The sequence below is a fragment of the Stegostoma tigrinum genome, chromosome 28 (assembly GCF_030684315.1).
Source record: "Stegostoma tigrinum isolate sSteTig4 chromosome 28, sSteTig4.hap1, whole genome shotgun sequence".
Taxonomy (NCBI): Eukaryota; Metazoa; Chordata; class Chondrichthyes; order Orectolobiformes; family Stegostomatidae; genus Stegostoma; species Stegostoma tigrinum.
Genome location: NC_081381.1, coordinates 35,044,298 through 35,068,111, shown reverse-complemented (window position 1 = coordinate 35,068,111; position 23,814 = coordinate 35,044,298). Strand labels below are relative to the sequence as shown.

The 23,814-nt window shown below is 42.1% G+C and overlaps 1 protein-coding gene across 5 annotated transcripts in view; it reads left to right on the top strand.

The window, feature by feature from the left end:
- LOC125466816 (immunoglobulin superfamily member 21) overlaps window positions 1-23,814 on the top strand; it is a 394,787-nt gene that overhangs the window by 66,546 nt on the left and 304,427 nt on the right. The window contains exons 1-2 of one of the 5 annotated variants that reach the window (XM_048561885.2): window positions 8,565-8,665; window positions 9,289-9,453. In XM_048561885.2, the coding sequence (XP_048417842.1) occupies window positions 9,387-9,453 (67 nt within the window). In that variant the 5' untranslated portion in view covers window positions 8,565-8,665; window positions 9,289-9,386. Of the gene's footprint in view, window positions 1-8,564; window positions 8,666-8,787; window positions 8,969-9,010; window positions 9,454-23,814 lie in introns of those variants that run through there. The other 4 variants (XM_048561887.2, XM_059638048.1, XM_048561888.2 and 1 more) reach the window with 4 other exon arrangements.

Sequence of the window (23,814 nt, the reverse complement as noted above, 5' to 3'; positions counted from 1 at the left end):
CTCCTGTCCAGAAGGCAAGCCTCCACCACATCCTCTGTATCCTACCTTCAAGCCTGTTATGTATGAAAATGGCTAGTTCTCCCTTTGTGATCTAACATTACGGACCAGTCTACAATGCAGGGTCTTATCGAAGTCTTTAGTGAAGTCCACATAGACAATGTTCGCTGCTCTGCCTTCATTAATCCTCTACATCACTTCTTCAAAAATTACAGGCAAGTTAGAGAGACACAATTTTCCACACACAAAGCCATGTGGGTGCAGGTAGTGGTGTTCCCATGCATATGCTGTTTTTGTCCTTCTAAGTAGATGAGGTTGTAGATTTGGAAGGTACAATTGGCGATGCTTTGGAAGGTTTTTGCTGTGCATCTTGTAGATGGTACTCACAGTTGTCATTATGCATCATCGCACGGAGTGAATGTTAAAGGTGGTGAATAGGATGCCAATCAAGTGGCCTGCTTCGACCTGGATGATGTTGAACATAAGTGTTCTTGGACCTGCACCCACCCAGTTAAGTGGAGAGTATTCAATCACAGTTTCCTATCTTGTACCTTGTAGATGGTAGACTGACTCTGAGAAGTCAGTAGGTTAGTTAATTGCTACTGAATTTGCAGCCACTGATCTATTGTTATTTTGGTCCAGTTCTGCTTCGAGTCAATGATAAACCCCAGGATATTGATAGCAGGGACTTGGTGATGTTAATACCATTGAATGCCAAAGGGCAATGGTTGTTTATCTATTGTAGTAGATAATTATTGCCTGGTATTTGTGTGTTATTGCTGAGAGCAGCACATGCTGCCACAGCTCAATGCTTCAAAACTGGGACTCTTTTTGTGACAGGTGTAATGTTGCAAATGAGCAGATTCAGCAGTGAGTTGCATTCTGAGTGACCTTACAAAATGCTTTTGGAAAGTAATGTAGAAACTTAGGTTCAGACCATTCTCTTCACCAGTTAACAACCCCAAAGAACTGCAATGTTGATTGATCAGAGCTTATTTTTGACAAGGCCACAATAGATTGAATTCATTAACTTTATTCTTGCTAGTTGATTTTAGATAATATTTTTATGCTAAAATTCAATATTCTTCACACACAGATGTCAGACTGACAAGTCCCTAGTTCTGTATTATTCATGATCTTCATGGGGCAGCTTGAGTGAACTCCAGATTGGACTCAGTATTTCCTCTAAACACAAGTGGACTTCCTACAATCTCTATATGGCTAATGTTGCATCCAAGGAGAGTGACTTCCTCTCGTGTCAAAAACTTCATTTATCCTGTTACTATCTGGGATGTTACAATTCCAGTTGGGATACACCAAATGGTTATGGTCCTGGGTGAGGAGAGAGGAATTGCTCATTTTCCTGATTTAACCATTTGTTTGCAATAAGGTTTATTTTTTCAAAAACCCTTCCTGCCATGGAGAACTTAAAAGGAGCCAAATTCATTAGATGTTCTTAGGTGAAGACAGGGTAAACTTATTACCCTTATTAGCAATGAAAAAAGATTAAAAACTAGACAAATATGCAGATTAGAAATGTGGACTAAATAAAAGGTACCAGCTAAAAAGATACATGAATCTATTTCTGGCTTCCAACAAAGTTTCAAGTAGTATGTTGCAGCTGGGAAGTTGGATGATATGCTGACAGTAATGTTGGTAGTGAAATGGTTGATTTTGAAATTCTTGGCTCTGCAGTTTTCCTTTGTCTTGTTTCCTTTTTGATGGTGCCTTCACTGGCTTGATTGGCTTCCAGCGCTCAGAGCAAGAAAGAGTCTTTCTTTTCAAGGACAGTACATTAGCCCACGTTGGCACATAAGCCACTCATCAAGATTTGGACTGTAAGACTGTTGTATATTCTCGAGACGGTAAACATATCTTTCGATTCATCTCCTGAATCTGGGATGTGAGCTACAAGAGATGGCTTTCCTATTGAGAGGGGTGATGATTTTTTTTCTTTTGCCTTGCATCACTTCCTTTTAAGTCTTTTTGTTTGAAGATTCCCTGACACTTTACAAGTTCCCACGGGAACTTTCAGCTGTAAATGAATTTCCTTCTCAGGATTTAAATTGCCAACAATTCTTGTCTCATAGGCTTTTTGTTTAATTCAAACACATACCTATTTTAAATCTCAATATATCCATAAGTGATTTGAGGTGATGATCTAACTTGACGCATGTCTTTCATGTTTTTCATGCACCTTCTCCATATTCCAACATAGAACATAGGAAAGCAGAATATCAAATTACAACACTAAAAACAGGCTTTTTGGCCCAACTATTGATTCTGCTGTTTGTGGTTCACATGTACACATCCATCACTAACTGTTCGAACCATAATATGAGTTATCAAGATTGCCTTGAATGTTCTATGTTCTTCACTTCAAAGTGGCAAGATCTGTAATTTAGCCACTCCTTGGGTAAGGATGGTATCATTTCCCTGAATTGTCCCTGTAACTTGGCCCCAGTGCTGTGAAATAGACTATGTGGATTTTGCTCTAAAAATCTCTTTTTTTTTCATCACTTTGTTATATTACTGTGGGAAGGTCTATTATTCTGATCTTTTTATTTCTTTTATTTTTCTAAATTATTATTACGTTTCTATATTTTTGAAGGCCTGTAAATGCTGGACTTTTTATTTCTTGAATTTTCAATTTTTCTCCTAGGTATTTGTCCTCAAGAATCTGTATCTAGGTACCTTTGTACCTAAGATGATGGTGTAAGTGGCAACCTATGAATTTTTCACTGTACTCATGTGAGCACATGTAACAATAAAGCTAACTTAATCCAATTCAATTTAGTTCAATAGTTCAATGGCTAATAACACCATGCTACTGGTTGCCCATTCTTCAAGAAAAATCCCTGAAATGCTACATATCTGTATCAACTGAACTACAACAGTGGCCTTGTACACATTTGGAGGCTGTTACATCTTTGTTTGACCTCCCTAACTCGTTCAACCACATGTGAGAGGGTCTGCTGTCTGTCATGGGGCAAATGAGAACTCTGCAGGTGAGTGAAGATTTCTTCAAAGCTTGACTTTGAAATTATTAAAGACAGGTGACAACGTTCTGTGTATTTCAAATACCTGCGTGTCCTGAAAAAGAAATCACAGGCGCCACAGTGATAAAACATTAATTTTGTCAGTTTGTGTTATGACAGATGTTCAAAGCTGCTATAGCTCAAACGCCAATACTGTTGTGAGGAAATAGTGAATAGAACAAGGTATTTTTCCACAGGGACAGAGAGAGTGACAGAAGATCACTCTGCTTGTATTCTGATGAAGGGTCACTAGACTTGAAAGATTATCTTTACTTTCTCTCCATAGATGCTACTAAGTTTCTCCAACAACTTCTGTTTTTGATCCTGCCTAGATTACTTTTGAGGTCTCTTGGAAGAAAGCTGAACCACAAAACAATTACTTCTACTTCTCAGCCATTGAGTTGATGACCTCTCTTAAGACCCTTGTTGAATCCCATCTCTCTGACCAAGCATCAGGTCTTAACAACTCTTTCTTTGGTTTTGTATCCACTTTTCCCTGATCGTGTCTCTGTGAACTTTGTTGAGTTTTTTTTTAATGTGCTACATAAATGCAAGGTGACGTTGTTGCTATCTGAGTCTTGATTGTCACCCCTATTGTAATTCCGATAGCTTTTCCCCTCGCAAATAGCCCGCATGCCACATTCCACACTCTTCCCCCCTTAATGGGCCAACTCCTGAATCAGGCATTTATCTTTCCAGCCCTTATTTTCACATGTACAACATCCCCCACTTTTTTTGCTTTGTTCAGGTTCCTGTGGGTGACTAAAATCGGCTACAGATGGTTTACAAGTTAAAGTCCTGTTGGGAGATATTCTTTTCTTCAACATTACAAAGTAGATTGCATTCTGCATCTGCACATACAAATTATTAATTCTCGCAGAAAAAAAAATTAGCAAAACATGGACTTTATTTCTGACTTTTTACAAGTATATTACCTCATAAGTCAAGTGGGGTCATTACATAAAACGGTTGTTCCTTCCAGATGGTGCATAACACTCTGAAGTGCTCCTTTAGATTCACACATACATGTTAACAGTTATAATATGTTCTGACATTCCATGCTGCAGCTACTTTGATGACTTTTACATGGGCAGCACGGTGGCTCAGGGGTTAGCACTGCTGCCTCACAGCACCAGGGACCCGAGTTCGATTCCAGCCTCGGGCGACTGTCTGTGTAGAGTTTGCACATTCTCCCCATGTCTGAGTGGGTTTCCTCCGGGTGCTCGGTTTCCTCCCACTGTCCAAAGATGTGCAGGCAAGGTGGATTGGCCATGCTAAATCGCCCATAGTGTACAGGGGTGTGTGGATTCTAGGGGGATGGGTCTGGGTGGGATGCTTCAAGGGGCGGTGTGGACTTGTTGGGCCGAAGGGTCTGTTTCCACACTGTAGGGAATCTAATCTAATCTAAATAGGTTTTGGTCCCTCGCTGCACTATCAGGGCAGGGTCTTAGACTGCAGTCCGCCAAAATTGAACCTCACAGAGACATGTGCTGTTGTTTTCCAAAACATACTACCTTATATATTAATGTATATTCATAAATTTTATAAAAGTACATTTCAAATCATTTCAACTGTAAAATTACAGAAAGTGCGATAAAATTCAACTCGTCACCATACAGCGTTTTCCACTTTTAGGTGCTTCAGTACAATTGTAGCACTTACATATTTATAATACACATTCCATGTCAAGCGTACAGCCTATGGGCAAATCATTTCAAATTGAAAATTACAGACATTGCAATAGGATTTAACTTTGCTCTGTTTGCATATTCCACTGTGCGGTGCTTCAAACAATTTCAACACACTTGATCTTCTCAACGCACATTTCCATGCTTGCACATAGCCCAAGGGATTCCACGTCATTTCCAGCCTCTTTGGTTCAATAGCTGAAAGGCGTTCCACAGTGACTTTTCCCCATAGCACCTGTCCCAAGCTTTAGTGAGTCTTTGAAATGTAGACTTGGACCTTGAAATTTGCTAGACTACAACAATCAGTCAAGGACAACTGTTTGCACTAGACAGCCAGCAAGACAGCTCTATAACTTTAGTTGGACAATAATGAAGTAAATAGCAAGTTAATGCCAATGGTGACAATTATGCATGCGTGTCATACATTTGCCATCCATGTCGGTACTGTTTGTTTATGCTTCCTCTTAAGTTTCTTTTAATTTCAAATTCTTTCTTGAGATATTTCCCAGCAGATAAAATATCTGAAAAATCAACCACGCATAAAGATTAACTTTACAACCATGTTGCTGTTTATGGGAGCTTGCTGTGTCCCAGTTAGCTGCTGTCTTTCCTACATTGTAAGAGTTGCTACAGCCCAGAGAGTGTTTAATTGGCTTTAGGGTGTCTTGAGATTGGAAAGGCACTATTTAAATGCAAGTTCCTTTCTCTACAGTATGTTCTCCAGGGTCACCGAACAGCTGCTTGATGCAGAGATGGTAGGAACTGCAGATACCGGAGAATCTTTCTTTTTCAAGCTATTCCCTGCAGCATAGTCTAAGTGGGTTTTGTGGCCATTTTTGTGGTTAAGCATTTGCCTAGGTTGCATGACCTCGTTTTCAGTTGGTTTTTATTAGGTGCTGTGCCTGCCTGAACTATTTGATAAGTAAATGCAACATTTGTGATTCTGATCCCCACCTCCCATAAAGGACCCCCATTTAACCCTTGGCCCAAAACTGATAAGAATGCTTCACCAATCATCTTAGCAATGGGACTCAACCTCCTGTGAGAAGCTTAGAAACATAGACCAATGGACAAATATATAGTACTTTTCAGGGCCTGCCTCTATCCTACAATTCAGATGCCCTGAGATTGAATCTCTATTTAATTATTCAATCAAGTGGGAAGCAGGAGGAAAAGTTGTCTTGATGCAGAAAATCAGCCACGTCATCATATAAGATAACAGCTACCAAAAGCCTAGCTGATGCTATCACAGGAAGTGATATCAGATGACATGGCACTCAGTGTACAGAAGGACTTTCTCCAAGCAGTAGGGTTCTCTCCCTATTCTGTAAGTATTGTACATAGTTCAGTAAATGGTGCCCTTCCAACAATTGTTTTGAATGGCGGATATAGAGCAAGGTCGGGTCAAAGAGTTTGTTCTCAGTGCGTTTCCTTGTATTAGTAGCCTGTGGTCTTGTCACTGACCTGAGCAGAGTCACACATTGTCCCTTTGGGAACAGGCACAAGTGGAGAGTAGAATGTCCACACCTGCTGGATGGGTGGAAGTTCAACTGGAAGTAGCTGGTATGGAGCAATTTGAGATGCAATGGAAAACTGGTGTGTCTTAAAGCTTTGAACTTGGCAATTATTCTCCTGTTATCTACCTCTGCCTGAAAGTTACACACTTCAAGAGGAAGGGAACATTTAAAGAAGCAAAATCAAGACAGCAAATGCTTTTACTTATTCCGGCGGTTTGTGTTAATTTTTCCTTTCTTCTTCTAAAGGCCTGTTTTTAGGGATGGTCTTACTGGCTCTATCACTGCACATAAATAACTACTTTTGATACTAGACAGTGAGGGCTAGCTGGCTAGTTGACTGTGGAGGCTTCACAGCTGTGATTGACTCTCACCTCCATTTTTCAATTGGAGGTCCCCAAACAGCAAACTGAATCTCTCTCTCTCTCTCTCTCTCTGATTCCTCGCCCAGGGTTGTGGAGATCAGTTGGCATTTAAGCAAATACATCACAACTTCGAAGCCCTAATGCTCACTATCTGAATGGACATGTGTTTTTATACAAGTTGACTATTCTCCCAAACACAAACTTGCTTTTCTTCCTTACAATTACCTTCTTAAAAATCAACAATTTCAAAAGAAATCTTCCCCACAGTCCCTGAAGATTTTCAAACATTGAAAATCAGAATAAAAGCAAAATTCTATATATACTGGAGATCTTAAATCCAATCAGATAATGCTGGAGAAAGTCAACAGATCTGGCAGCATCTGTGAACACAGGAACAAAGTTAACATTTCAAGTCCAATATGGCTTTTCTTCAAAACTAGATATTGAAGAGCAGAAACTCTCTGTGGAGATACAGTGATTTCACTTCTTCATCTGCATGATCACATGAAATGGAAATGAAGAGAATTTTTTTTCACTTCCTGATATGTAAATGATTACAATCCAAGACTGTCTCATTGATGCTGTTGGAATAACAGTGTCTATCTTGTGTATTGACGCACTCATGGATATGATCTCAGAGTATTATGATGACTTGAATAAGGTGGAAAGTCTTGAAGTAGCAAAATGTCTAACATTGGCTCCAATTCCATTCATTACTCTCTGAGTTCTTACTATATAATAGTGAAGTTACCATGATTTTAGCAGAACATAAGACTGCTCTCTCATTGGAATGAGAGAGAGAGAGAGAGAGAGAGAGAGAGAGAGGGGGGGGCAGTTTAAATTGATAGTCATCATAACTCAGGTGAGGGGTAAAGGTTAAGAGGAAGAGTCATAGAGTCATACAGCATAAAAACAGACCCTTCAGTTAACTAGTTAATACTGACCATAATCCCAAACTAAACTATTCCCACCTGCCTGTTTCTGGCCCATATCCCTCCAAGCCTTTCCAATTCAGTGTGTTTTATGAATGCTGTAATTGTACCCACCATCTGCTTAAAAAATTGTCCTTAGTATCTTTTTCAAATCTCTTACTTCTCACCCTAAAAATGTGTCCCCCATCCTAGGGAAAAGGCAGCTACCATTAATTCTTTCTTTACACTCATTATTTTATAAACTTCTATAAGGTCACCACTCAACCTCCTATGCTTTTGTGAAAAAGGTCCCAGTCTATCTAGCCTTTCTTTTTATTCAAACTTTCCCTACCTGGTAACATCCTGGTAAATCTCTTCTGGGCCATGTCCAGCTTAATAATATCCTCCCAATACCTGGATGACACAGTACTCCAGATGAGGCTCACCAATGTCCAGTATAGTGTCTGAATTCCTATATTCTAAGGATTGAACAATGAATGTAAGCATGCTAAATGTCTTTTTAACCACCCTGTCTATATGTGATGCAAACTTCAACGGTAATTTCAGCTAGTGGGGTGCAAGTTGAACGCATGGTTTTGGCCTCACTGTGCAATGTAAATTGGCCATCCAACCAAATAAACTCCTCCACTAAAGGTGAGTCATGTTAACAGCTGTCGCTGTGAGTTTGATAGCTGATCCCAAAGTCATCTGTTTGAGATCCAAAGCTAAATTGATTGGGATTTGCACATTGGGAGCTCATTGGATCCCCTAGCAGGATATATAAAGGGACTCACCGCTCTTCACAGAGAAGAACTCTACCTACATCCTAAAAATGGGAATAGTTCTCACGCAACGTTGGTCAGTTAGTTCTCCCAGGAGTTGATCTGTCTACAATATGGAACATTATTGTAGGAACAGACGCGAGCCCAGGAGAGGACGCTCCCTCGGTACCAACACCGCATCACACACCGCTCAAAAAAACAATTTTGGATTTAGCTGTGAAGCCGCCTACAGTCAAATAGCTGTCAACCCTACAAGAATAAACTCTCGGGATGCTATTCCGGAAAGAGCAAACTGTTTCCCGACGGGTATGACTGCTTTCGGGGAACTCTACAATTTGTAGAAACAGGCTTCATCTTCCTGTTTGGAAAGGTAACAAAATTCTAACGTCAATTTTCGAGTCATTTGATATTACTCTAATCTCACGTTAAATCGGGAGGAGGTTTAGGTAATATCTGAACTGTTAGATCAACTGATTATATTTAACGTGTCCAATGACATTCAAAGCGTGGGGAAAGTTTCCGAGTTCTCTGAGGGTTAAATGAAAAGAAACGGGAGCGAGGAAGCAATATTTTAAGTGGCGGAGTGATAGTTAATTTTCTGAAGAGGAGACTGCTTTGCTTTGGAGAGAGAGAAATCCCTGGCATTGTTAAATCGGCTTAAAAGCCAGAAATGGTGAACGGCTTTCTGGAGGGGAGGGGTAACTACAGCTAGGATTTAAACATATCCACTGTGCTCAAAATCGAGACAGAGAGGGAGGGGAAGGGCTGGAATGGGAGAGGTTTTTAACAAATCTCTCAGTCAGTAATTCTGATGCTGAGCCGGAGGATGGAACTGTACGTTCGTCTCGCAGACATCCCGGCTAAATATATGCACAATTGAACAAAATTCTTTCATTTTAATTTCAAAAAGAAACCAAAACAAAAACTCTCAAACTCCATCAAGTGGTTTAAGAAGGCTTGGATTTTAAGGCAATGTGATTTTGTTTGTTTTAGGGAGGGTTATGCTAGCGTCTGTTTGCTTTAACATGAGGATTTCCCTGTTCTGTGAGCTGAATGGACCTTCTCAGACCCGAGTTCAAAACTAACTGAAAATGAGCAGCAAGATCTCTCTCCAGCGACCCTTCTTCCTCCTCCTATATCTCGTGGACCTTACTCTCGGTGAGTTGTACTGATTACAAAATAATGTTGCAATATTAAGGAAATGTTACAGTATTAGAGAGTGGGTGGCTGGTATTTGTTGGGCAAACAGTCCGTTCCCAGTCAAACACAGAAAATAAAATCTGTTGAACGAATGCGTGCATTTATTATCAAGATAGTTATCTCCGTACATTCCCAATTTGTGTTTAACTAACTCCCATCAATTTTCTGTTCGGTCCAAAGCGAGTTTTACACGGTGTTTAGGTTCCATGTAATTTGTATTATCCCTGCATGATGAATTCCAATTGTTTTAATGAGAACCTGACATGTTCTAGCTGTAAATTATTTTATTATAACAGCGTCTCCCATGAATGTATTTTTAGCCCTCGGAATTTTTTTAATGAAAGTACTGTCTCATCTTAAAGGGATTAGCATGAGAATGAAACAGCGTGGTTTTAAGGAGCGGTGGCCGTGGTTAAATCGTGAGGAAATTACAAGCAGGTTTGAGTTGTTGTTTCAATTCATTTCTAGGATATTGAACTGGGCAGGAATTTCCTCAACTGGAGAATCTCTGCAGGGTATCAATGAAACTCACCCCACCTTGGGCAATCATTCTTCCACTTACACTTTTCGTTCTATTTCTTCATATTCCCTTTGAACTTGTCATCTCCTTTCTTTTGGTTCAGTCCCGTTCCTAAGCGTAGCAGCTGCCTAGGGAATTAAATTGGAATTGGGATTGCCCTGGGTTCCAACACTCCAACTCTATCCGTTTCTCTGGGGAGCTGTCCAGTCCTGAAGTCAACTCTTAAACGTAGCAACCACGGATGGGACCACTGGAGAGAGGGGTAATGGTAGGCAACGAATGTTTCCCTATATCTTCTGTCATGAGTTGTATCCCCTCTTCCTCATCCAAAATGGGATGACACCCCCCCCCCCCCCCACCTCTCACATCTCACTGTGCCTCCATTACAGTTTGAGTCCAGACGTTTGGTCTTTCTTCACCTCGGCCACTTTATAGATTCCATTGCATTTATTGGGGCTGATCAATCAGTTATAACCTGGTCTCTGATGTGGGCAAAGCAAGTAGCTCTGAGATTAAGTGTATTGGATTTTCAGCTTCTACTGAGTCAAGGAGGTCTTGTGGTGTAGTGAGTAGTGTTCCTGGCTCTGAGCCCCACTCCAGATCTGGCTGCGTTCATCACATAACCCAGCTGAACAGACTGAATATCTCTTTGTAAGTCCATCCAATATATGCTAACAAAGAGCAGAACAGATTCCTGGTCAGCCATGTGATAGAAACAAAATTGGAGCCTCTATCAGCACTGCCTAGTGCTTCAGGCTAACACTTAAGTAAAAATGTCCTATTGTGCCAGGACAATTCTGACTCATTTGGGGGACGTGGGCAGTACTGGAGATCTACTGTAGAGTTGGATTGGTGCCAACAGCTTGGAGTTTGATCCCAGTTCTGATTGGGATGGATTCGGGACCAACATCCCTGCCCTAAGCATCGTGGTTCAATGAGTGACTCCTGCATGTGTCTGCTGAAGAAGACACTGACCTTTATCATGAACATAGGGAGTTTCCTGTCTGGAGACTGAGTTGCCAACTGCTCTGTGGATTTGGTGTGCGCCAACTCCAATCGCTATAATTGCCACTTGTTGGTGTGTGCACTGTAGTTATACTATCATCCATAGTTCAGCACTCTCAATTCTGAATCGAGGTTGTGCCTTCTAGGCTCAATTCAAACAGATAGGAAATGTAAAGTAATGCTTCAGTACTATACTGTCAGTGTATTTGCATCGTTGGACATCACTTCTAGCAGCTGACGTGTTAAACTGACACCCATCTGCTCTCTCAGGCTAACATAAAACATTCCCAGGTAACACTTTGAATAGGATTTGGAGGGAGGTCACCCAGTTATGGAGTCATGGAGATGTACAGCACGAAAACAGGTTTTCCATCCAACTCGTTCATGCCAACCTGATATCCAATATTAATCTTGTCCCACTTGTCAGTATTTATTCCTCGAAACCCCTTCCTATTCCTATACCCATCCAGATGCCTTTTAAATGTTGTAATTGTATCCACATACATTACTTCGTCTGGGAATTCATTCCATACAAACAGCACTGTGTGGAAAAAGTTGCCACTTTGTATCCTAGCTAGTTTCACAAACATCGCCTAGTGAACAGATTACCTGTCCATTTTAACTCGTTGTTTGTGGGATTTGTAGATTAACCACCATTTTACACTCTTTTAGAACACTGGCCACACTTTGAAGGTGTTTAGTTGACTGAAGCAAGATGGGGCATCTCAAGATCAAGCAATGCAAGTCTTTATTTCTTTCCGATTAAACTGAAGTCAAGCACAAATCCCTTTCACAGCTTTGCCAGGGCTCCTTCTCTCTTAGCTCGAAAGAGCACCCTCTACTGTCCCAGACACTCATTACCATCTCCAATGTTAGGCATACTTGAGTTGAAATTGAGAGCTTACGGCTAATTTAAAGGGACATTTTTTTTTTGCAAATACATTTTTCGCCATTTGCAACCCAAGAGCACCATTCACTATAACACAATAAGTTTACTGTTATTGAAGTGGGTGTCTTTTTTAATTTATCCCACATTGAAGTTTAGCTACTTCTCCAGTTAAATTAACAATGACTAGGTAGACACTTCTTCAACTTTTGGGAAGACACTTGGGAGAAAGAACTGGAAAGTGGCTGACAGTTGTACAGCCAAAAAATTCAATGGTTTGCAAACAAGAATCCATTTTTATACATCATTTAGCTAGATGGTGAAGGGATACTTCAGACAAACCATACTCGTCATCACACATTTCTTCTCCTCTAAGTAGCTTGATATTTGATTGTTATCCTTCTGTGTACTGGGGTTGAGTTAAACTCCTGCCTGTCTGATTCTTTTTAATTACTTGATAGTGACAGAGTTGGTGTCATAGGACTGAATTCAGAATGATTGGCAACTTTGTTGTTCAATGTGTTTTGTTACAGAGACCTGGTTAGTCTCAGATGGCAGAATCAAAGGTATAATCATGATAGGACTCTCTCCTTTTGAGCTGTGAGGCTGTGCTTGATGTCTCGCATAGGATGTGATTTTTGACCAAAGATATTTGGTTTTGGTATTGCTTCCTTGCTATCAAAATAGCAGGGGTATGGAAGGCCAGCTTTTCCTTTCCCTTCCTCCAAGCATGAGAGCATCTTCAATACTTATCTGCCATAGGAACATCAAAACTAGCTTAAACAGATGGAGGACAGTATGGAGAAACAGGAGATAGGATTGAAAGGTGCAGAGTTAACATGGGGAGCGAATCTTCAGTGCTGTTGAATGGGTACTTGAGAGCTCCTTGAGCTGAACCAGCCTATCTTCAAATGCTACCATGGCCCCAACCCACCTTCATGCTAGAAAAGGTATTGTCAAACCCAATATTTCTTTTAATGAGATGTTGGTGGAAAACTGTGTGCCTGCCATCATAACTATAAACAAAGTTGAGTCAAGAGCGAAAAAGGGAAAAATGTTCAGATTTACAATAAAAGTAAGGAGGGAAATCTTGCCCTGGAAAACTTAATTACATACACGGACATTGGCACCATGGTAGAATCTTTCTGGTAGCAAAAGTCCAGAGCAATGCTGCCAGGTGTGTGCCAACTTCACGTTGTGAGCTGGCAAGAGAGTTCCCCCTCTTCTAACACCCCTCTCCCATCATCACACCCCTCCACATTACCTGACCTTCTCTTGACCTGAGAGAAGGCAGTGTTGAATGTTGGGTGTAACTGCTGAGTCAGTGCCTGGTTCTCCTCTTCACTTTCAGGGAGTGATGGATTTACTCCCTTCAGAAAGCATCAGTGAGAGGCTAAGGTTTGTCATGCAGAATGGTAGCCAGAACAGAGACAGCAAGAACAAAACCCATGTAATATTCATGATGCATCATGATAAATGGACAAAGCTGCGCAATTTATTCTCGGAAAAGCTATCATTTTAAGTTGAAATCGGGAATTGAAATAAAAGGTATTTGAGCTCCTCTCCCACATGCTTTTCTTCCATTTACTTTTGTTATCACACAGCTGATAGATATCAGATTGCCGATCCCTCTAATATCTTACCTCAACTGGCCATTCTGTCTTGTGTGAGAGATGACAGGTAGTCTCAACCTGTAACTTCAATCTGGACAAACTTGTATCAGACATCCAAACAGGAACAAGAGAAAGCCACTCAACCCTTTGAGTCTGCACTGCCATCGAATAAGCTCATGGCCTGATTTTAACCTTAAATCTACATTCCCGCATGCTGCCAATAATCTTTCATCCCCTTCGTAATCAAAAATCTGCCTTAAAAATATTTGAAACCTTCATGTCAAATTCACACTGACCCTCCAGCAGCAGTCAGTGGAAAACAAAGAAGCTGAAATCTTGGCTGCTATTGTTCTGTTTGACATCCGTTGGCCAGAAATCCTGCGGTCACCTCTTCCTGAGCTAAGATACGTTAACTCAGCACAACAGAGATGATTAAACAGTGGGATCTTTCTGCTCCTGGCGTGTAGCACACCCTCAAATCCCCAGTGTTCTGCATGAGCACGTTAAAAGGGAAGCCATATTTCTGCAAGAGGTGGGCACCCATTTTTGCTGTGGAGATATAAAGAACAGTGGGTCTTTGTGGTGGTGCTACCAGCCTGCATCCATTGATGTGATGCTGAACAGCTGTGTAACTGAGCAGTGTCAATTGTGGCTCAGGTGGTAGGACTTTTGCTTCTGAATCTGAAGGCTGTCGGTTCAAGTCCCACACCAAAGCCGTGAACAGAATATGCATACTGACACATCATTGAGGGTGTACTGCACTGTGAAAAGATGCGGTAATAAAGGAAGAACATGGAGCTTTATCTTGTGTGTCGATTAACATTTACACTCTCAAACAATATCACTGCAAAAGAGACCATCTGGCCAGTGTTGGTGGGAACTTGCTGTTTGCAAGCTGGTTGCTATGATTGTTACAACAGAGATTATACTTTATCAGTTTCCATAAATACCTGAGTTGTGATCCAGACAGTTATGCCACAATTATGTCCACAGCCACTCATCTGGGTTTGTTCTACCAGAGCCTGTGAGGGTTAATGAGATGAAACATGGTTAATGTAGCTATTCACACCACTAGGCTCATCTTAGGCACCTGTCTGCCCCATTTAACTGCTCAAAGCTCTGTCGTCTGTCTGCTCTTCTTGATGCAGGAAAGTTGAAAACGACTGTGCGAAGACTCCTGTCTTCAGCACTACCACCCCCCCCTCCTCCAAACCACTTCGTGGCTTTGTAAACGGCAAGTAAAGAACATTGGTGAGGAAGTTTTTGGAACACTGCCTGCAATTCTGGTCTCCCTGCTATAGGAAGGATGTTGTGAAACTTGAAAGGGTTCAGAAAAGATTTACAAGGATGTTGCCAGGGTTGGAGGGCCTGAGCTACAGGAAGAGGGTGAATAGGCTGAGACTATTTTCCCTGGAGTGTTGAAGGCTATGGGGTGACTTTATAGGAGTTTATGAAATCATGAGGGGCATGGATATGGTAAATAGACAAGGCCCTTTTCTCCAGGATAGGGGAGTCCAAGACCAGAGGGCTTAGGTTTAAGGTGAGAGGCTAAAGATCTAAAAGGGGCAACTTTTTCATGCGTTGGGGGGGTGCATATGTAGAATGAGCTGCCAGAGGAAGTGGTAGAGGCTGGTACAATTACAACATTTAAAAGGCATCTGGATGGGTACATAACAGAAATCATTTAGAGGGATATGGGTCAAATGCTAGCAAATGAGACTAGATTAATTTGAGATATCAGTTTGGCATGGACAAGTTGGACTGAGGAGTCTATTTCCATGTTGTACATGTCTATGACATTAATTTGAGGTGAATCTCAGCCCCTTGAAATAGCCAGCAAGAGATTTTAGATTTAATGAGTATCTTGTGTACCCTTTTATTTTAGCCATGCCACCAGATACCTGTGATCATTTAGACAGGAACCTGTCAGAGAACGTTTGGTGCCCTTGTGCCAGTATGTATTAGATTCAAAGTACAGGTCCTCTTCTAGTGACATTCACACTTGAACAATGCACATCCAAATGTTGACAGAGCTTCAGAAAGTCCCCCAACCTAACTAAAGAAAGACACACTCTGCTTTCCAAAGGAAAATCACACTATCATTGAAAGCCTGACTTCAGAACTTGCAAGTATAATCTAGATTTGTTGTAGAAGTGGTTAATATTGAAGATTGTGTTTAAGCTACACCCAATCTGACGACAGCAAATGGAGACAAAAGCTCTTGATTTTGACAAGGATGGATGTGCCATCTTTGCTCCTGACTGCCTTATTAAGAACATCCAGCTAGCTAATGTAACTTGTAGCTAATTGCTTTCATTGCAATAAAGTACATCTTGTTTAAGAGAAGAGGATGTTCACGAGTGGATGGGTATATGAACAGAAAGTGTTTAAACGGATATGGGCCAAATACTGTCAAATTTCGGATATCTAGTTGGCAGGGATGAGTCAGAACAAAGGGTCTGTTTCCATGCTGTACATCTGTAACTCTGAGTGATTATTCTTGTTTCACTGGAAACCAAATAGCCCTTTAGACCCAGCCAAGGAAAGGGGCATCTCCCTGCAAGTACCACATGGTGATCAGCGATCGACATAACTGATCAATATCACAATAATGAAAAATCCACTGGACCCCCCATGAGAAGAAAATTCCAGGATTCCTAGTGCATTTACAGATTTAAAGACTTAACTACTTCAAGAATTACCAATACAATCCTTCAACAACTGCAAGCACTTGAACAAGCAAGCAGTCAAATGGAACTTGTTAAAAGACTAACAAGGGAGAAACAGTAATCCATGCTAAAGCTGTATCAGAGATAATGGGAACTGCAGATGCTGGAGAATCCTGAGATTCTGTGAGTGATTATTCTTGTTCCACTGGAAACCAAATAGCCCTTTAGACCCAGTCAAGAATTGCTCCTGAGATGGAGTCTGAGAAGTCCAGGAAAGTGAGGGATGTGTCCCCCCAGAGGAGCTTGAACAGTTCATCCACTTCACCAACACCTTCCACCCCAACCTCCAGTTCACCTGGGCCATCTCCAACACATCCCTCACCTTCCTGGACCTCTCAGTCTCCATCTCAGGCAACCAGCTTGTAACTGATGTCCATTTCAAGCCCACCGACTCCCACAGCTACCTAGAATACACCTCCTTCCACCCACCCTCCTGCAAAAATTCCAGCCCCTATTCCCAATTCCTCCGTCTCTGCCTCATCTGCTCCCAGGATGAGGCATTCCACTCCCGCACATCCCAGATGTCCAAGTTCTTCAAGGACCGCAACTTTCCCCCCAAAGTGGTCAAGAACGCGTTTCCCGCAACACATCCCTCACACCCCACCCCCGCCACAACCACCCAAAGAGGATCCCCCTCGTTCTCTCACACCACCCCACCAACCTCCGGATACAACGCATCATCCTCCGACACTTCCGCCGTCTACAATCCGACCCCACCACCCAAGATATTTTTCCATCCCCACCCTTGTCTGCCTTCCGGAGAGACCACTCTCTCCATGACTCCCTTGTTCGCTCCACACTGCCCTCCAACCCCACCACACCTGGCACCTTCCCGTGCAACCGCAGGAAGTGCTACACTTGCCCCCACATCTCCTCCCTCACCCCCATCCCAGGCCCCAAGATGACTTTCCATACTAAGCAGAGGTTCACCTGCACATCTGCCAATGTGGTATACTACATCCACTGTACCCGGTGTGGCTTCCTCTACATTGGGGAAACCAAGCGGAGGCTTGGGGACCGCTTTGCAGAACACCTCTGCTCGATTCGCAATAAACAACTGCACCTCCCAGTTGTGAACCATTTTAACTCCCCCTCCCATTCCTTAGACGATATGTCCATCCTGGCCCTCCTGCAGTGCCATAATGATGCCACCTGAAGGTTGCAGGAACAGCAACTCATATTCCGCTTGGGAACCCTGCAGCCCAATGGTATCAATGCGGACTTCACCAGCTTCTAAATCTCCCCTTTCCCCCAACGCATCCCAAAACCAGCCCAGTTCGTCCCCTCCTCCCACTGCATCACACAACCAGCCCAGCTCATCCCCTCCCCCCCCCACTGCATCCCAAAACTAGCCCAGCCTGTCTCTGCCTCCCTAACCTGTTCTTCCTCTCACCCATCCCTTCCTCCCACCTCAAGCTGCACCTCCATTTCCTACCTACTAACCTCATCCCACCTCCTTGACCTGTCCGTCTTCCCTGGACTGACCTATCCCCTCCCTACCTCCCCACCTATACTCTGCTCTCCACCTATCTTCTTTTCTCTCCATCTTCGGTCCGCCTCCCCCTCTCTCCCTATTTATTCCAGAACCCTCAACCCATCCCCCTCTCTGATGAAGGGTCAAGGCCCGAAACGTTAGCTTCTGTGCTCCTGAGATTCTGCTTGGCCTGCTGTGTTCAGCCAGCTTCACACTTTATTATCCATACTAAAGCCTTTACTTCAGATTTGGTAGGAAGTGCAGAAGAAGCATTTTAGGATAGTATTAACTGAGAGGCTAGTCACACTGCACTTACTGATTCTATCGGGAAGCGAGGATGTGTAGCTGAATTTCAGGTTAGAGATTCAACCGGTGAGCGAATATCAGAGTTCTGTAAGTAGAATTAACAATCCCAGTTGGGAAAAGTGTTACATCAACAATCTGAAAAAAAATTGTTCGAGACGGTCTGATGTAAATCAAACCGTCCTTTCAGTTCACAATTAATGTTGTCATTCTCGTGAGTGGACAACGCAAGGCACAGAAAGCAAGGTGATAGAATTATTTTGTACGGATGTCACAGCACTGAAAAAATTGCAAAGAAGGATTAAGGTGGCAAAAGAGATAATTTGTAAACTAAGACAAATCGAGTCAAACAGAAGAAGATTGAAAATGTCAGATGCTATGATAAGAATAGAAGATCTATAATATAAACTGTGGTTCTGGTGAGAAGCATTTATTGAGGCAACATGTATAAAGCTTAAATTGACAAGTCTTGAAAAAAAAACAACATATATTCGGCTTTAAAAGGTGGAAAATCATCCATTTTGTCGAAAGAAAAGGCAGGAAACCTCCGATTTGATTGCAAACACAGGAAAACTGCCTTTAAGCAGTTCAGTTTTATACCACTACTAGTTAATGCAATTAAAGGTTTTAAAAGAAGTAAACTAAACAAGCACCACTATTCCATAAAAAGAGAATGCAGCAACATTGCAAGATTGGAAAATTTGACAGCTTTGAACTAAGAAGAATTAATAGTCACAGTAAGAAGATAGGGCAGGGGAAATAATGCTACCTGCAACGCTTAACATCAGAGAGAGGCTAAATAGAACACAGGATTGGATATCTTGCATAATACAGTATACAGATATAGAATTGCATCAAACTTAAAGACTAAATTTGATGAACAAATACACTGTTATATTCAATGGGCCCTACAACAGATAAAGCTATAAATTGCCAAAATATAAAAGAAAGCATAGATACTTCTGAAAAAGTTCCACAAGCTTTAATCAGAGAAGATATTGAATTCTTGAAGGAGCAAGATTTAACAGAAGAGCTCAACATCCAGAGTAATGTGTAGGCAATTTCAAAGTCGCTCTTGATAGCATTATGGAAAACTGACTATGGAGCTATGAAATCAGAACTTATAAGGGTCAGAATTGTTTTGGAATTATTGATGAGACTTTGTCAAATTTATTTTAGTCCAAAGGAGATTTTACTTTGGAGAAAACTATTCAAATTTTGCTGGAAGCAGAAACTGAGAAGAATCACCTACGGATCCTGACAGGGAGGACAAATTTTATCAGAGAAGGGCAACAGAATCTATGCAGTTTAAAAGCTATAAACACTCTACAGACACACATAACAAGCCAATGCAAAGAGTAAGGCAGGCAGCAGGTACTAAATCTGATTGAGCAATGTGGTACATAAAGGTCTCACAGTTAAAAGGAGGATGCACGTGTGGCGAAATAATATTGTATCTGTATAGCTATAAATCACTTCTGGAACATGTGCAGAGGCAAGACATCAGTTTCTGAGCAGTAAAAAGTCAAAAGGCAACTCATAGCAACTCATACCAAGATGGTAACATGGTAGAACTACTAACATTGGAGAAGAATTCATCCTTAAGGGAAGTTACTCTTCCAATTGACTCAATCAAATATCATAACATTTGAGCAGGTTCTTGTGGTACAGTGGTGGTTTCTCAACCTCAGGACCAAGAGGTCCAGGTTCAAATCCCACCTCTCTGGAGGTATATTATAATATGTTCGGGATGGCACGGTGGCTCAGGGGTTAGCACTGCTGCCTCACAGCCCCAGGGATCGGGGTTTGATTCCAGCCTCGGGTAACTGTCCATGTGGAGTTTGCACATTCTCCCCGTGTCTTCATGGGTGTCCTCCAGGTGTCCTGGTTTCCTCCCACAGTCCAAAGATATATGCGCTAAATTGCCCACAGTGTCTCGGGATGTATAGACTAGGTGGATTAGCCATGGGAAATCCAGGGTTACAGGGATAGGGCAGGGGCCTGGGTCTAGGTGAGATGCTGTTTGGAGGGTCGGTTGGACTTGATGTGCCGAATGGCCTGCGACCACACTGTAGAGATTCAATTATTTTAGGAAAGGCAGAGAGTTCTCACAATGCCCTGGTCAACAGTGTTCCCTCAATCAACATTGCAAAAACAAAGTGATTTACTGGTTATTTAGCTGATTGTTGTTTGTGTCAGACTTTACTGCGCACAAACTGGCTGCTGAATCACTTTCAGAGCAACACTCACACTTCAAAGTGAATTGAGGTGAAGTGAGTGTTTGAGAGTCATAATAATTAATTGTATAAATTCCAGCCTGTTTTGTTAAATGGCTTTTTTTTTTAAAAAGTACATTCTTTTGATTCCAAACATTAGACAAATAATGCTTGTTAATATTCAACAATAGTGCTCGATAGAAATTCATTTATGTAAAGATATTTTTCTGATAAAAGAATCATGTAGGTGGTTCAGCTGTGTTTCATAACAACACATTTTATTCCCTGGGAACTATATCTAAAGCTGTCCCACGCACCCGAAGCTCTGATTAGTTGGGAGGGAAGATGGTTAAGTGGCTCACTGCTTTGCCTTCACCTGTCATTCAGTCCCAAGAGGCAAAACTGAATGAAATCTTCCTGTTGCTGTGTGATAATACATGGTTGGGGCTTCATCATTCATCCCTGAAGTTCAGAACTAGATGGATAGGACAGTAAGGCTATTTCTGACCAGGACTGAGAGGTATTCTCTATTAGAGGTAAAACATTATCTTTCTACTCAAGATGCCTGCATTTGAAATGGTGCCCAGACCGATCTCCTGTCTGTGACAGACATGAACTGGTGTAGGGTATTATCGCACAGTTCTGACAGCCGGATTGAAATCCAGACTTGACTGAGCAGATAAAATCTGCCTTTGATAGACTGAGCTGCACAGCAGGCTTTAAATTCTGCCTGCTTGATGCTGAGCTTTGAGCTCAAATCCAAGCCAGATGGAGAAGATGAAAATCACCTGTCTTCGAGGAAAGACCAAGTGGTGCATACTGATAGAAAGCACAGTCTGTCATCTCTTGATCTGGGTTGAAACGCAGCCCATTATAAAGCCGCAAAGTTGAAATTCATCCATGTGGCTGTTCTTATAAAATTCATTGCTGTTATCAACAGAAGCTGCACGTTCCTTCTACAGCCGACCACTCAACTTTCTCTTGGTTCTCAGTAAGGCCATGAGAGGCATGGGAAAACTAAGCCTTGAAAGGAAATGGTGGGATGTAGTGATATTACTCAATCAGTTTCTGTAGCATTTGCCCTGATTAACACTGCTTGCAAGTTGTGACATCTGCCACCTCTGCCAACATGAGTCTCAGGGAAAGATCTGTTTGAATTAGTTGGCTCCCAGCAATCATCCTTTGTCTGTACTGCTTGGTAGATGATATGCAACTGACAAGTCTGAACAGAAAAGGCATTTGACTTAATTAATTGCATAATAGCAGTGAGCACAACAACTAGTCAGGTATAAATTCATATAATTACTGGGAGCAGTACTCAAGACAACTGTTCACTGCAGTTGCCAGGATAAACTCCCAGTGTCCACTCAAAGACCCTACGCAACTTGAACATTAGAGCTTTAGAGACATTATCTTATCCAACAGTGTCCTGGAACAATGCTCTGGAGATGTGAGCTCACATCCTACCACAGCACAGTAGTGCTGACCATAAAATCGCTGGATTGTTGTCAGAATTCATCTGGTTTGCAAATAAATGCCCTGAAGGGAGATATTCTGTCACCCTCCACTGGACTGGTCTAAATCTGAGTTTAGACACAAAGTAATGTGCCCAAGATTCAGCTGCCCTCTGGATTGGCCAAGCAAGCCAGTCTGTTGTATTAGGGATGAGCAATAAATGCTGGCCAGTGATACTCTCATCCTATGCACAATCGGATGGAGTAATACACCAAAGGAATTGGGCCTCTCCCAAAATCTCAGTGACAACTTAAATAATGATGGGAAAAGTTCATCCTGGAGACCAGTTACTAGTGGTGTACTGCAAGGGTCGGTGTTGGGTCCACTGCTGTTTGTCAATTTTATAAATGAGCTGGGTGAGGGCGTAGAAGGATGGGTTAGTAAATTTGCAGACGACGCTAAGGTCGGTGGAGTTGTGGATAGTGACGAAGGATGCTGTAGGTTGCAGAGAGACATAGATAAGCTGCAGAGCTGAGCTGAGAGATGGCAAATGGAGTTTAATGCAGACAAGTGTGAGGTGATGCACTTCGATAGGAGTAACCGGAAGGCAAAGTACAGGGCTAATGGTAAGATTCTTGGTAGTGTAGATGAGCAGAGAGATCTCGGTGTCCATGTACACAGATCCTTGAAAGTTGCCACCCAGGTTGACAGGGCTGCTGAGAAGGCATACAGTGTTTTAGCTTTTATTAATAGAGGGATCGAGTTCCGGAACCAAGAGGTTATGCTGCAGCTGTACAAAACTCTGGTGCGGCCGCACTTGGAGTATTGTGTACAGTTCTGGTCACCACATTGTAAAAAGGATGTGGAAGCTTTGGAAAGGGTGCAGAGGAGATTTACTCGGATGTTGCCTGGTATGGAGGGAAGGTCTTATGAGGAAAGGCTGAGGGACTTGAGGCTGTTTTCATTAGAGAGAAGAAGGTTGAGAGGTGACTTAATTGAAACATATAAAATAATCAGAGGGTTAGATAGGGTGGATAGGGAGAGCCTTTTTCCTAGGATGGTGACGGCGAGCATGAGGGGGCATAGCTTTAAATTGAGGGGTGAAAGATATAGGACAGATGTCAGAGGTGGCTTCTTTACTCAGAGAGTAGTAAGGGAATGGAACACTTTGCCTGCAACGGTAGTAGATTCGCCAACTTTAGGTACATTTAAGTCGTCATTGGATAAGTATATGGACATACATGGAATAGTGTAGGTTAGATGGGCTTGAGGTCGGTATGACAGGTCGGCACAACATCGAGGGCCAAAGGCCTTGTACTGTGCTGTAATGTTCTATGTTCCATGTTCTATAAAATCCTGAAGAGGATCTTAAAAATGATGATGTAACGGATGTTATGAACTCTTTAGGTTTTCTACAATAGGCATGTACACAACAGGTTTTTGTATTGCCAAGCTTTCTTTTTAGAAAGAAAGAACTCGTATTCTCAAACTGCTCCTTTGGGGTTGTATTTCTTTTATTTGGATTATCTAGGGCGGCACGGTGGCTCAGTGGTTAGCACTGCAGCCTCACAGCGCCAGGGACCCAGGTTCGATTCCAGCCTCGGGTAACTGCCTGTGTGGAGTTTGCACATTCTCCCTGTGTCTGCGTGGGTTTCCTCCGGGTGCTCCGGTTTCCTCCCACAGTCCAAAGATGTGCAGCCTAGGTGGATCGGCCATGCTAAATTTCCCTTAGTGTTCAGGGGTGTGTGGGTTATAGGGGGTCTGGGTGGGATGCTCCAAGGGGCGGTGTGGACTTGTTGGGCTGAAGGGCCTGTTCCACACTGTAGGGAATCTAGGGAATCTAATCTAATTAGTACACTAATGTAATGACTATACCATTGTGCGTAATGCAGTTAGTCATGTTTGCATTTCATTTATTGTCTCCTCCAGCAAGGCTGAAATTATACTGTTGAAACCATCCACATTGGACTCAAGAAAGGTTCTGAATTTATTCTTCAGTGAAAGCTACAACCAATATCATGTTCCTGTGTCTATTACAGAGAGCAGACTACGAATGTCAGGAGTTTCTTATTTACACCCTAGGCTGTTGCTACTTCTTACTGTTTTAGCAAAGGCCCT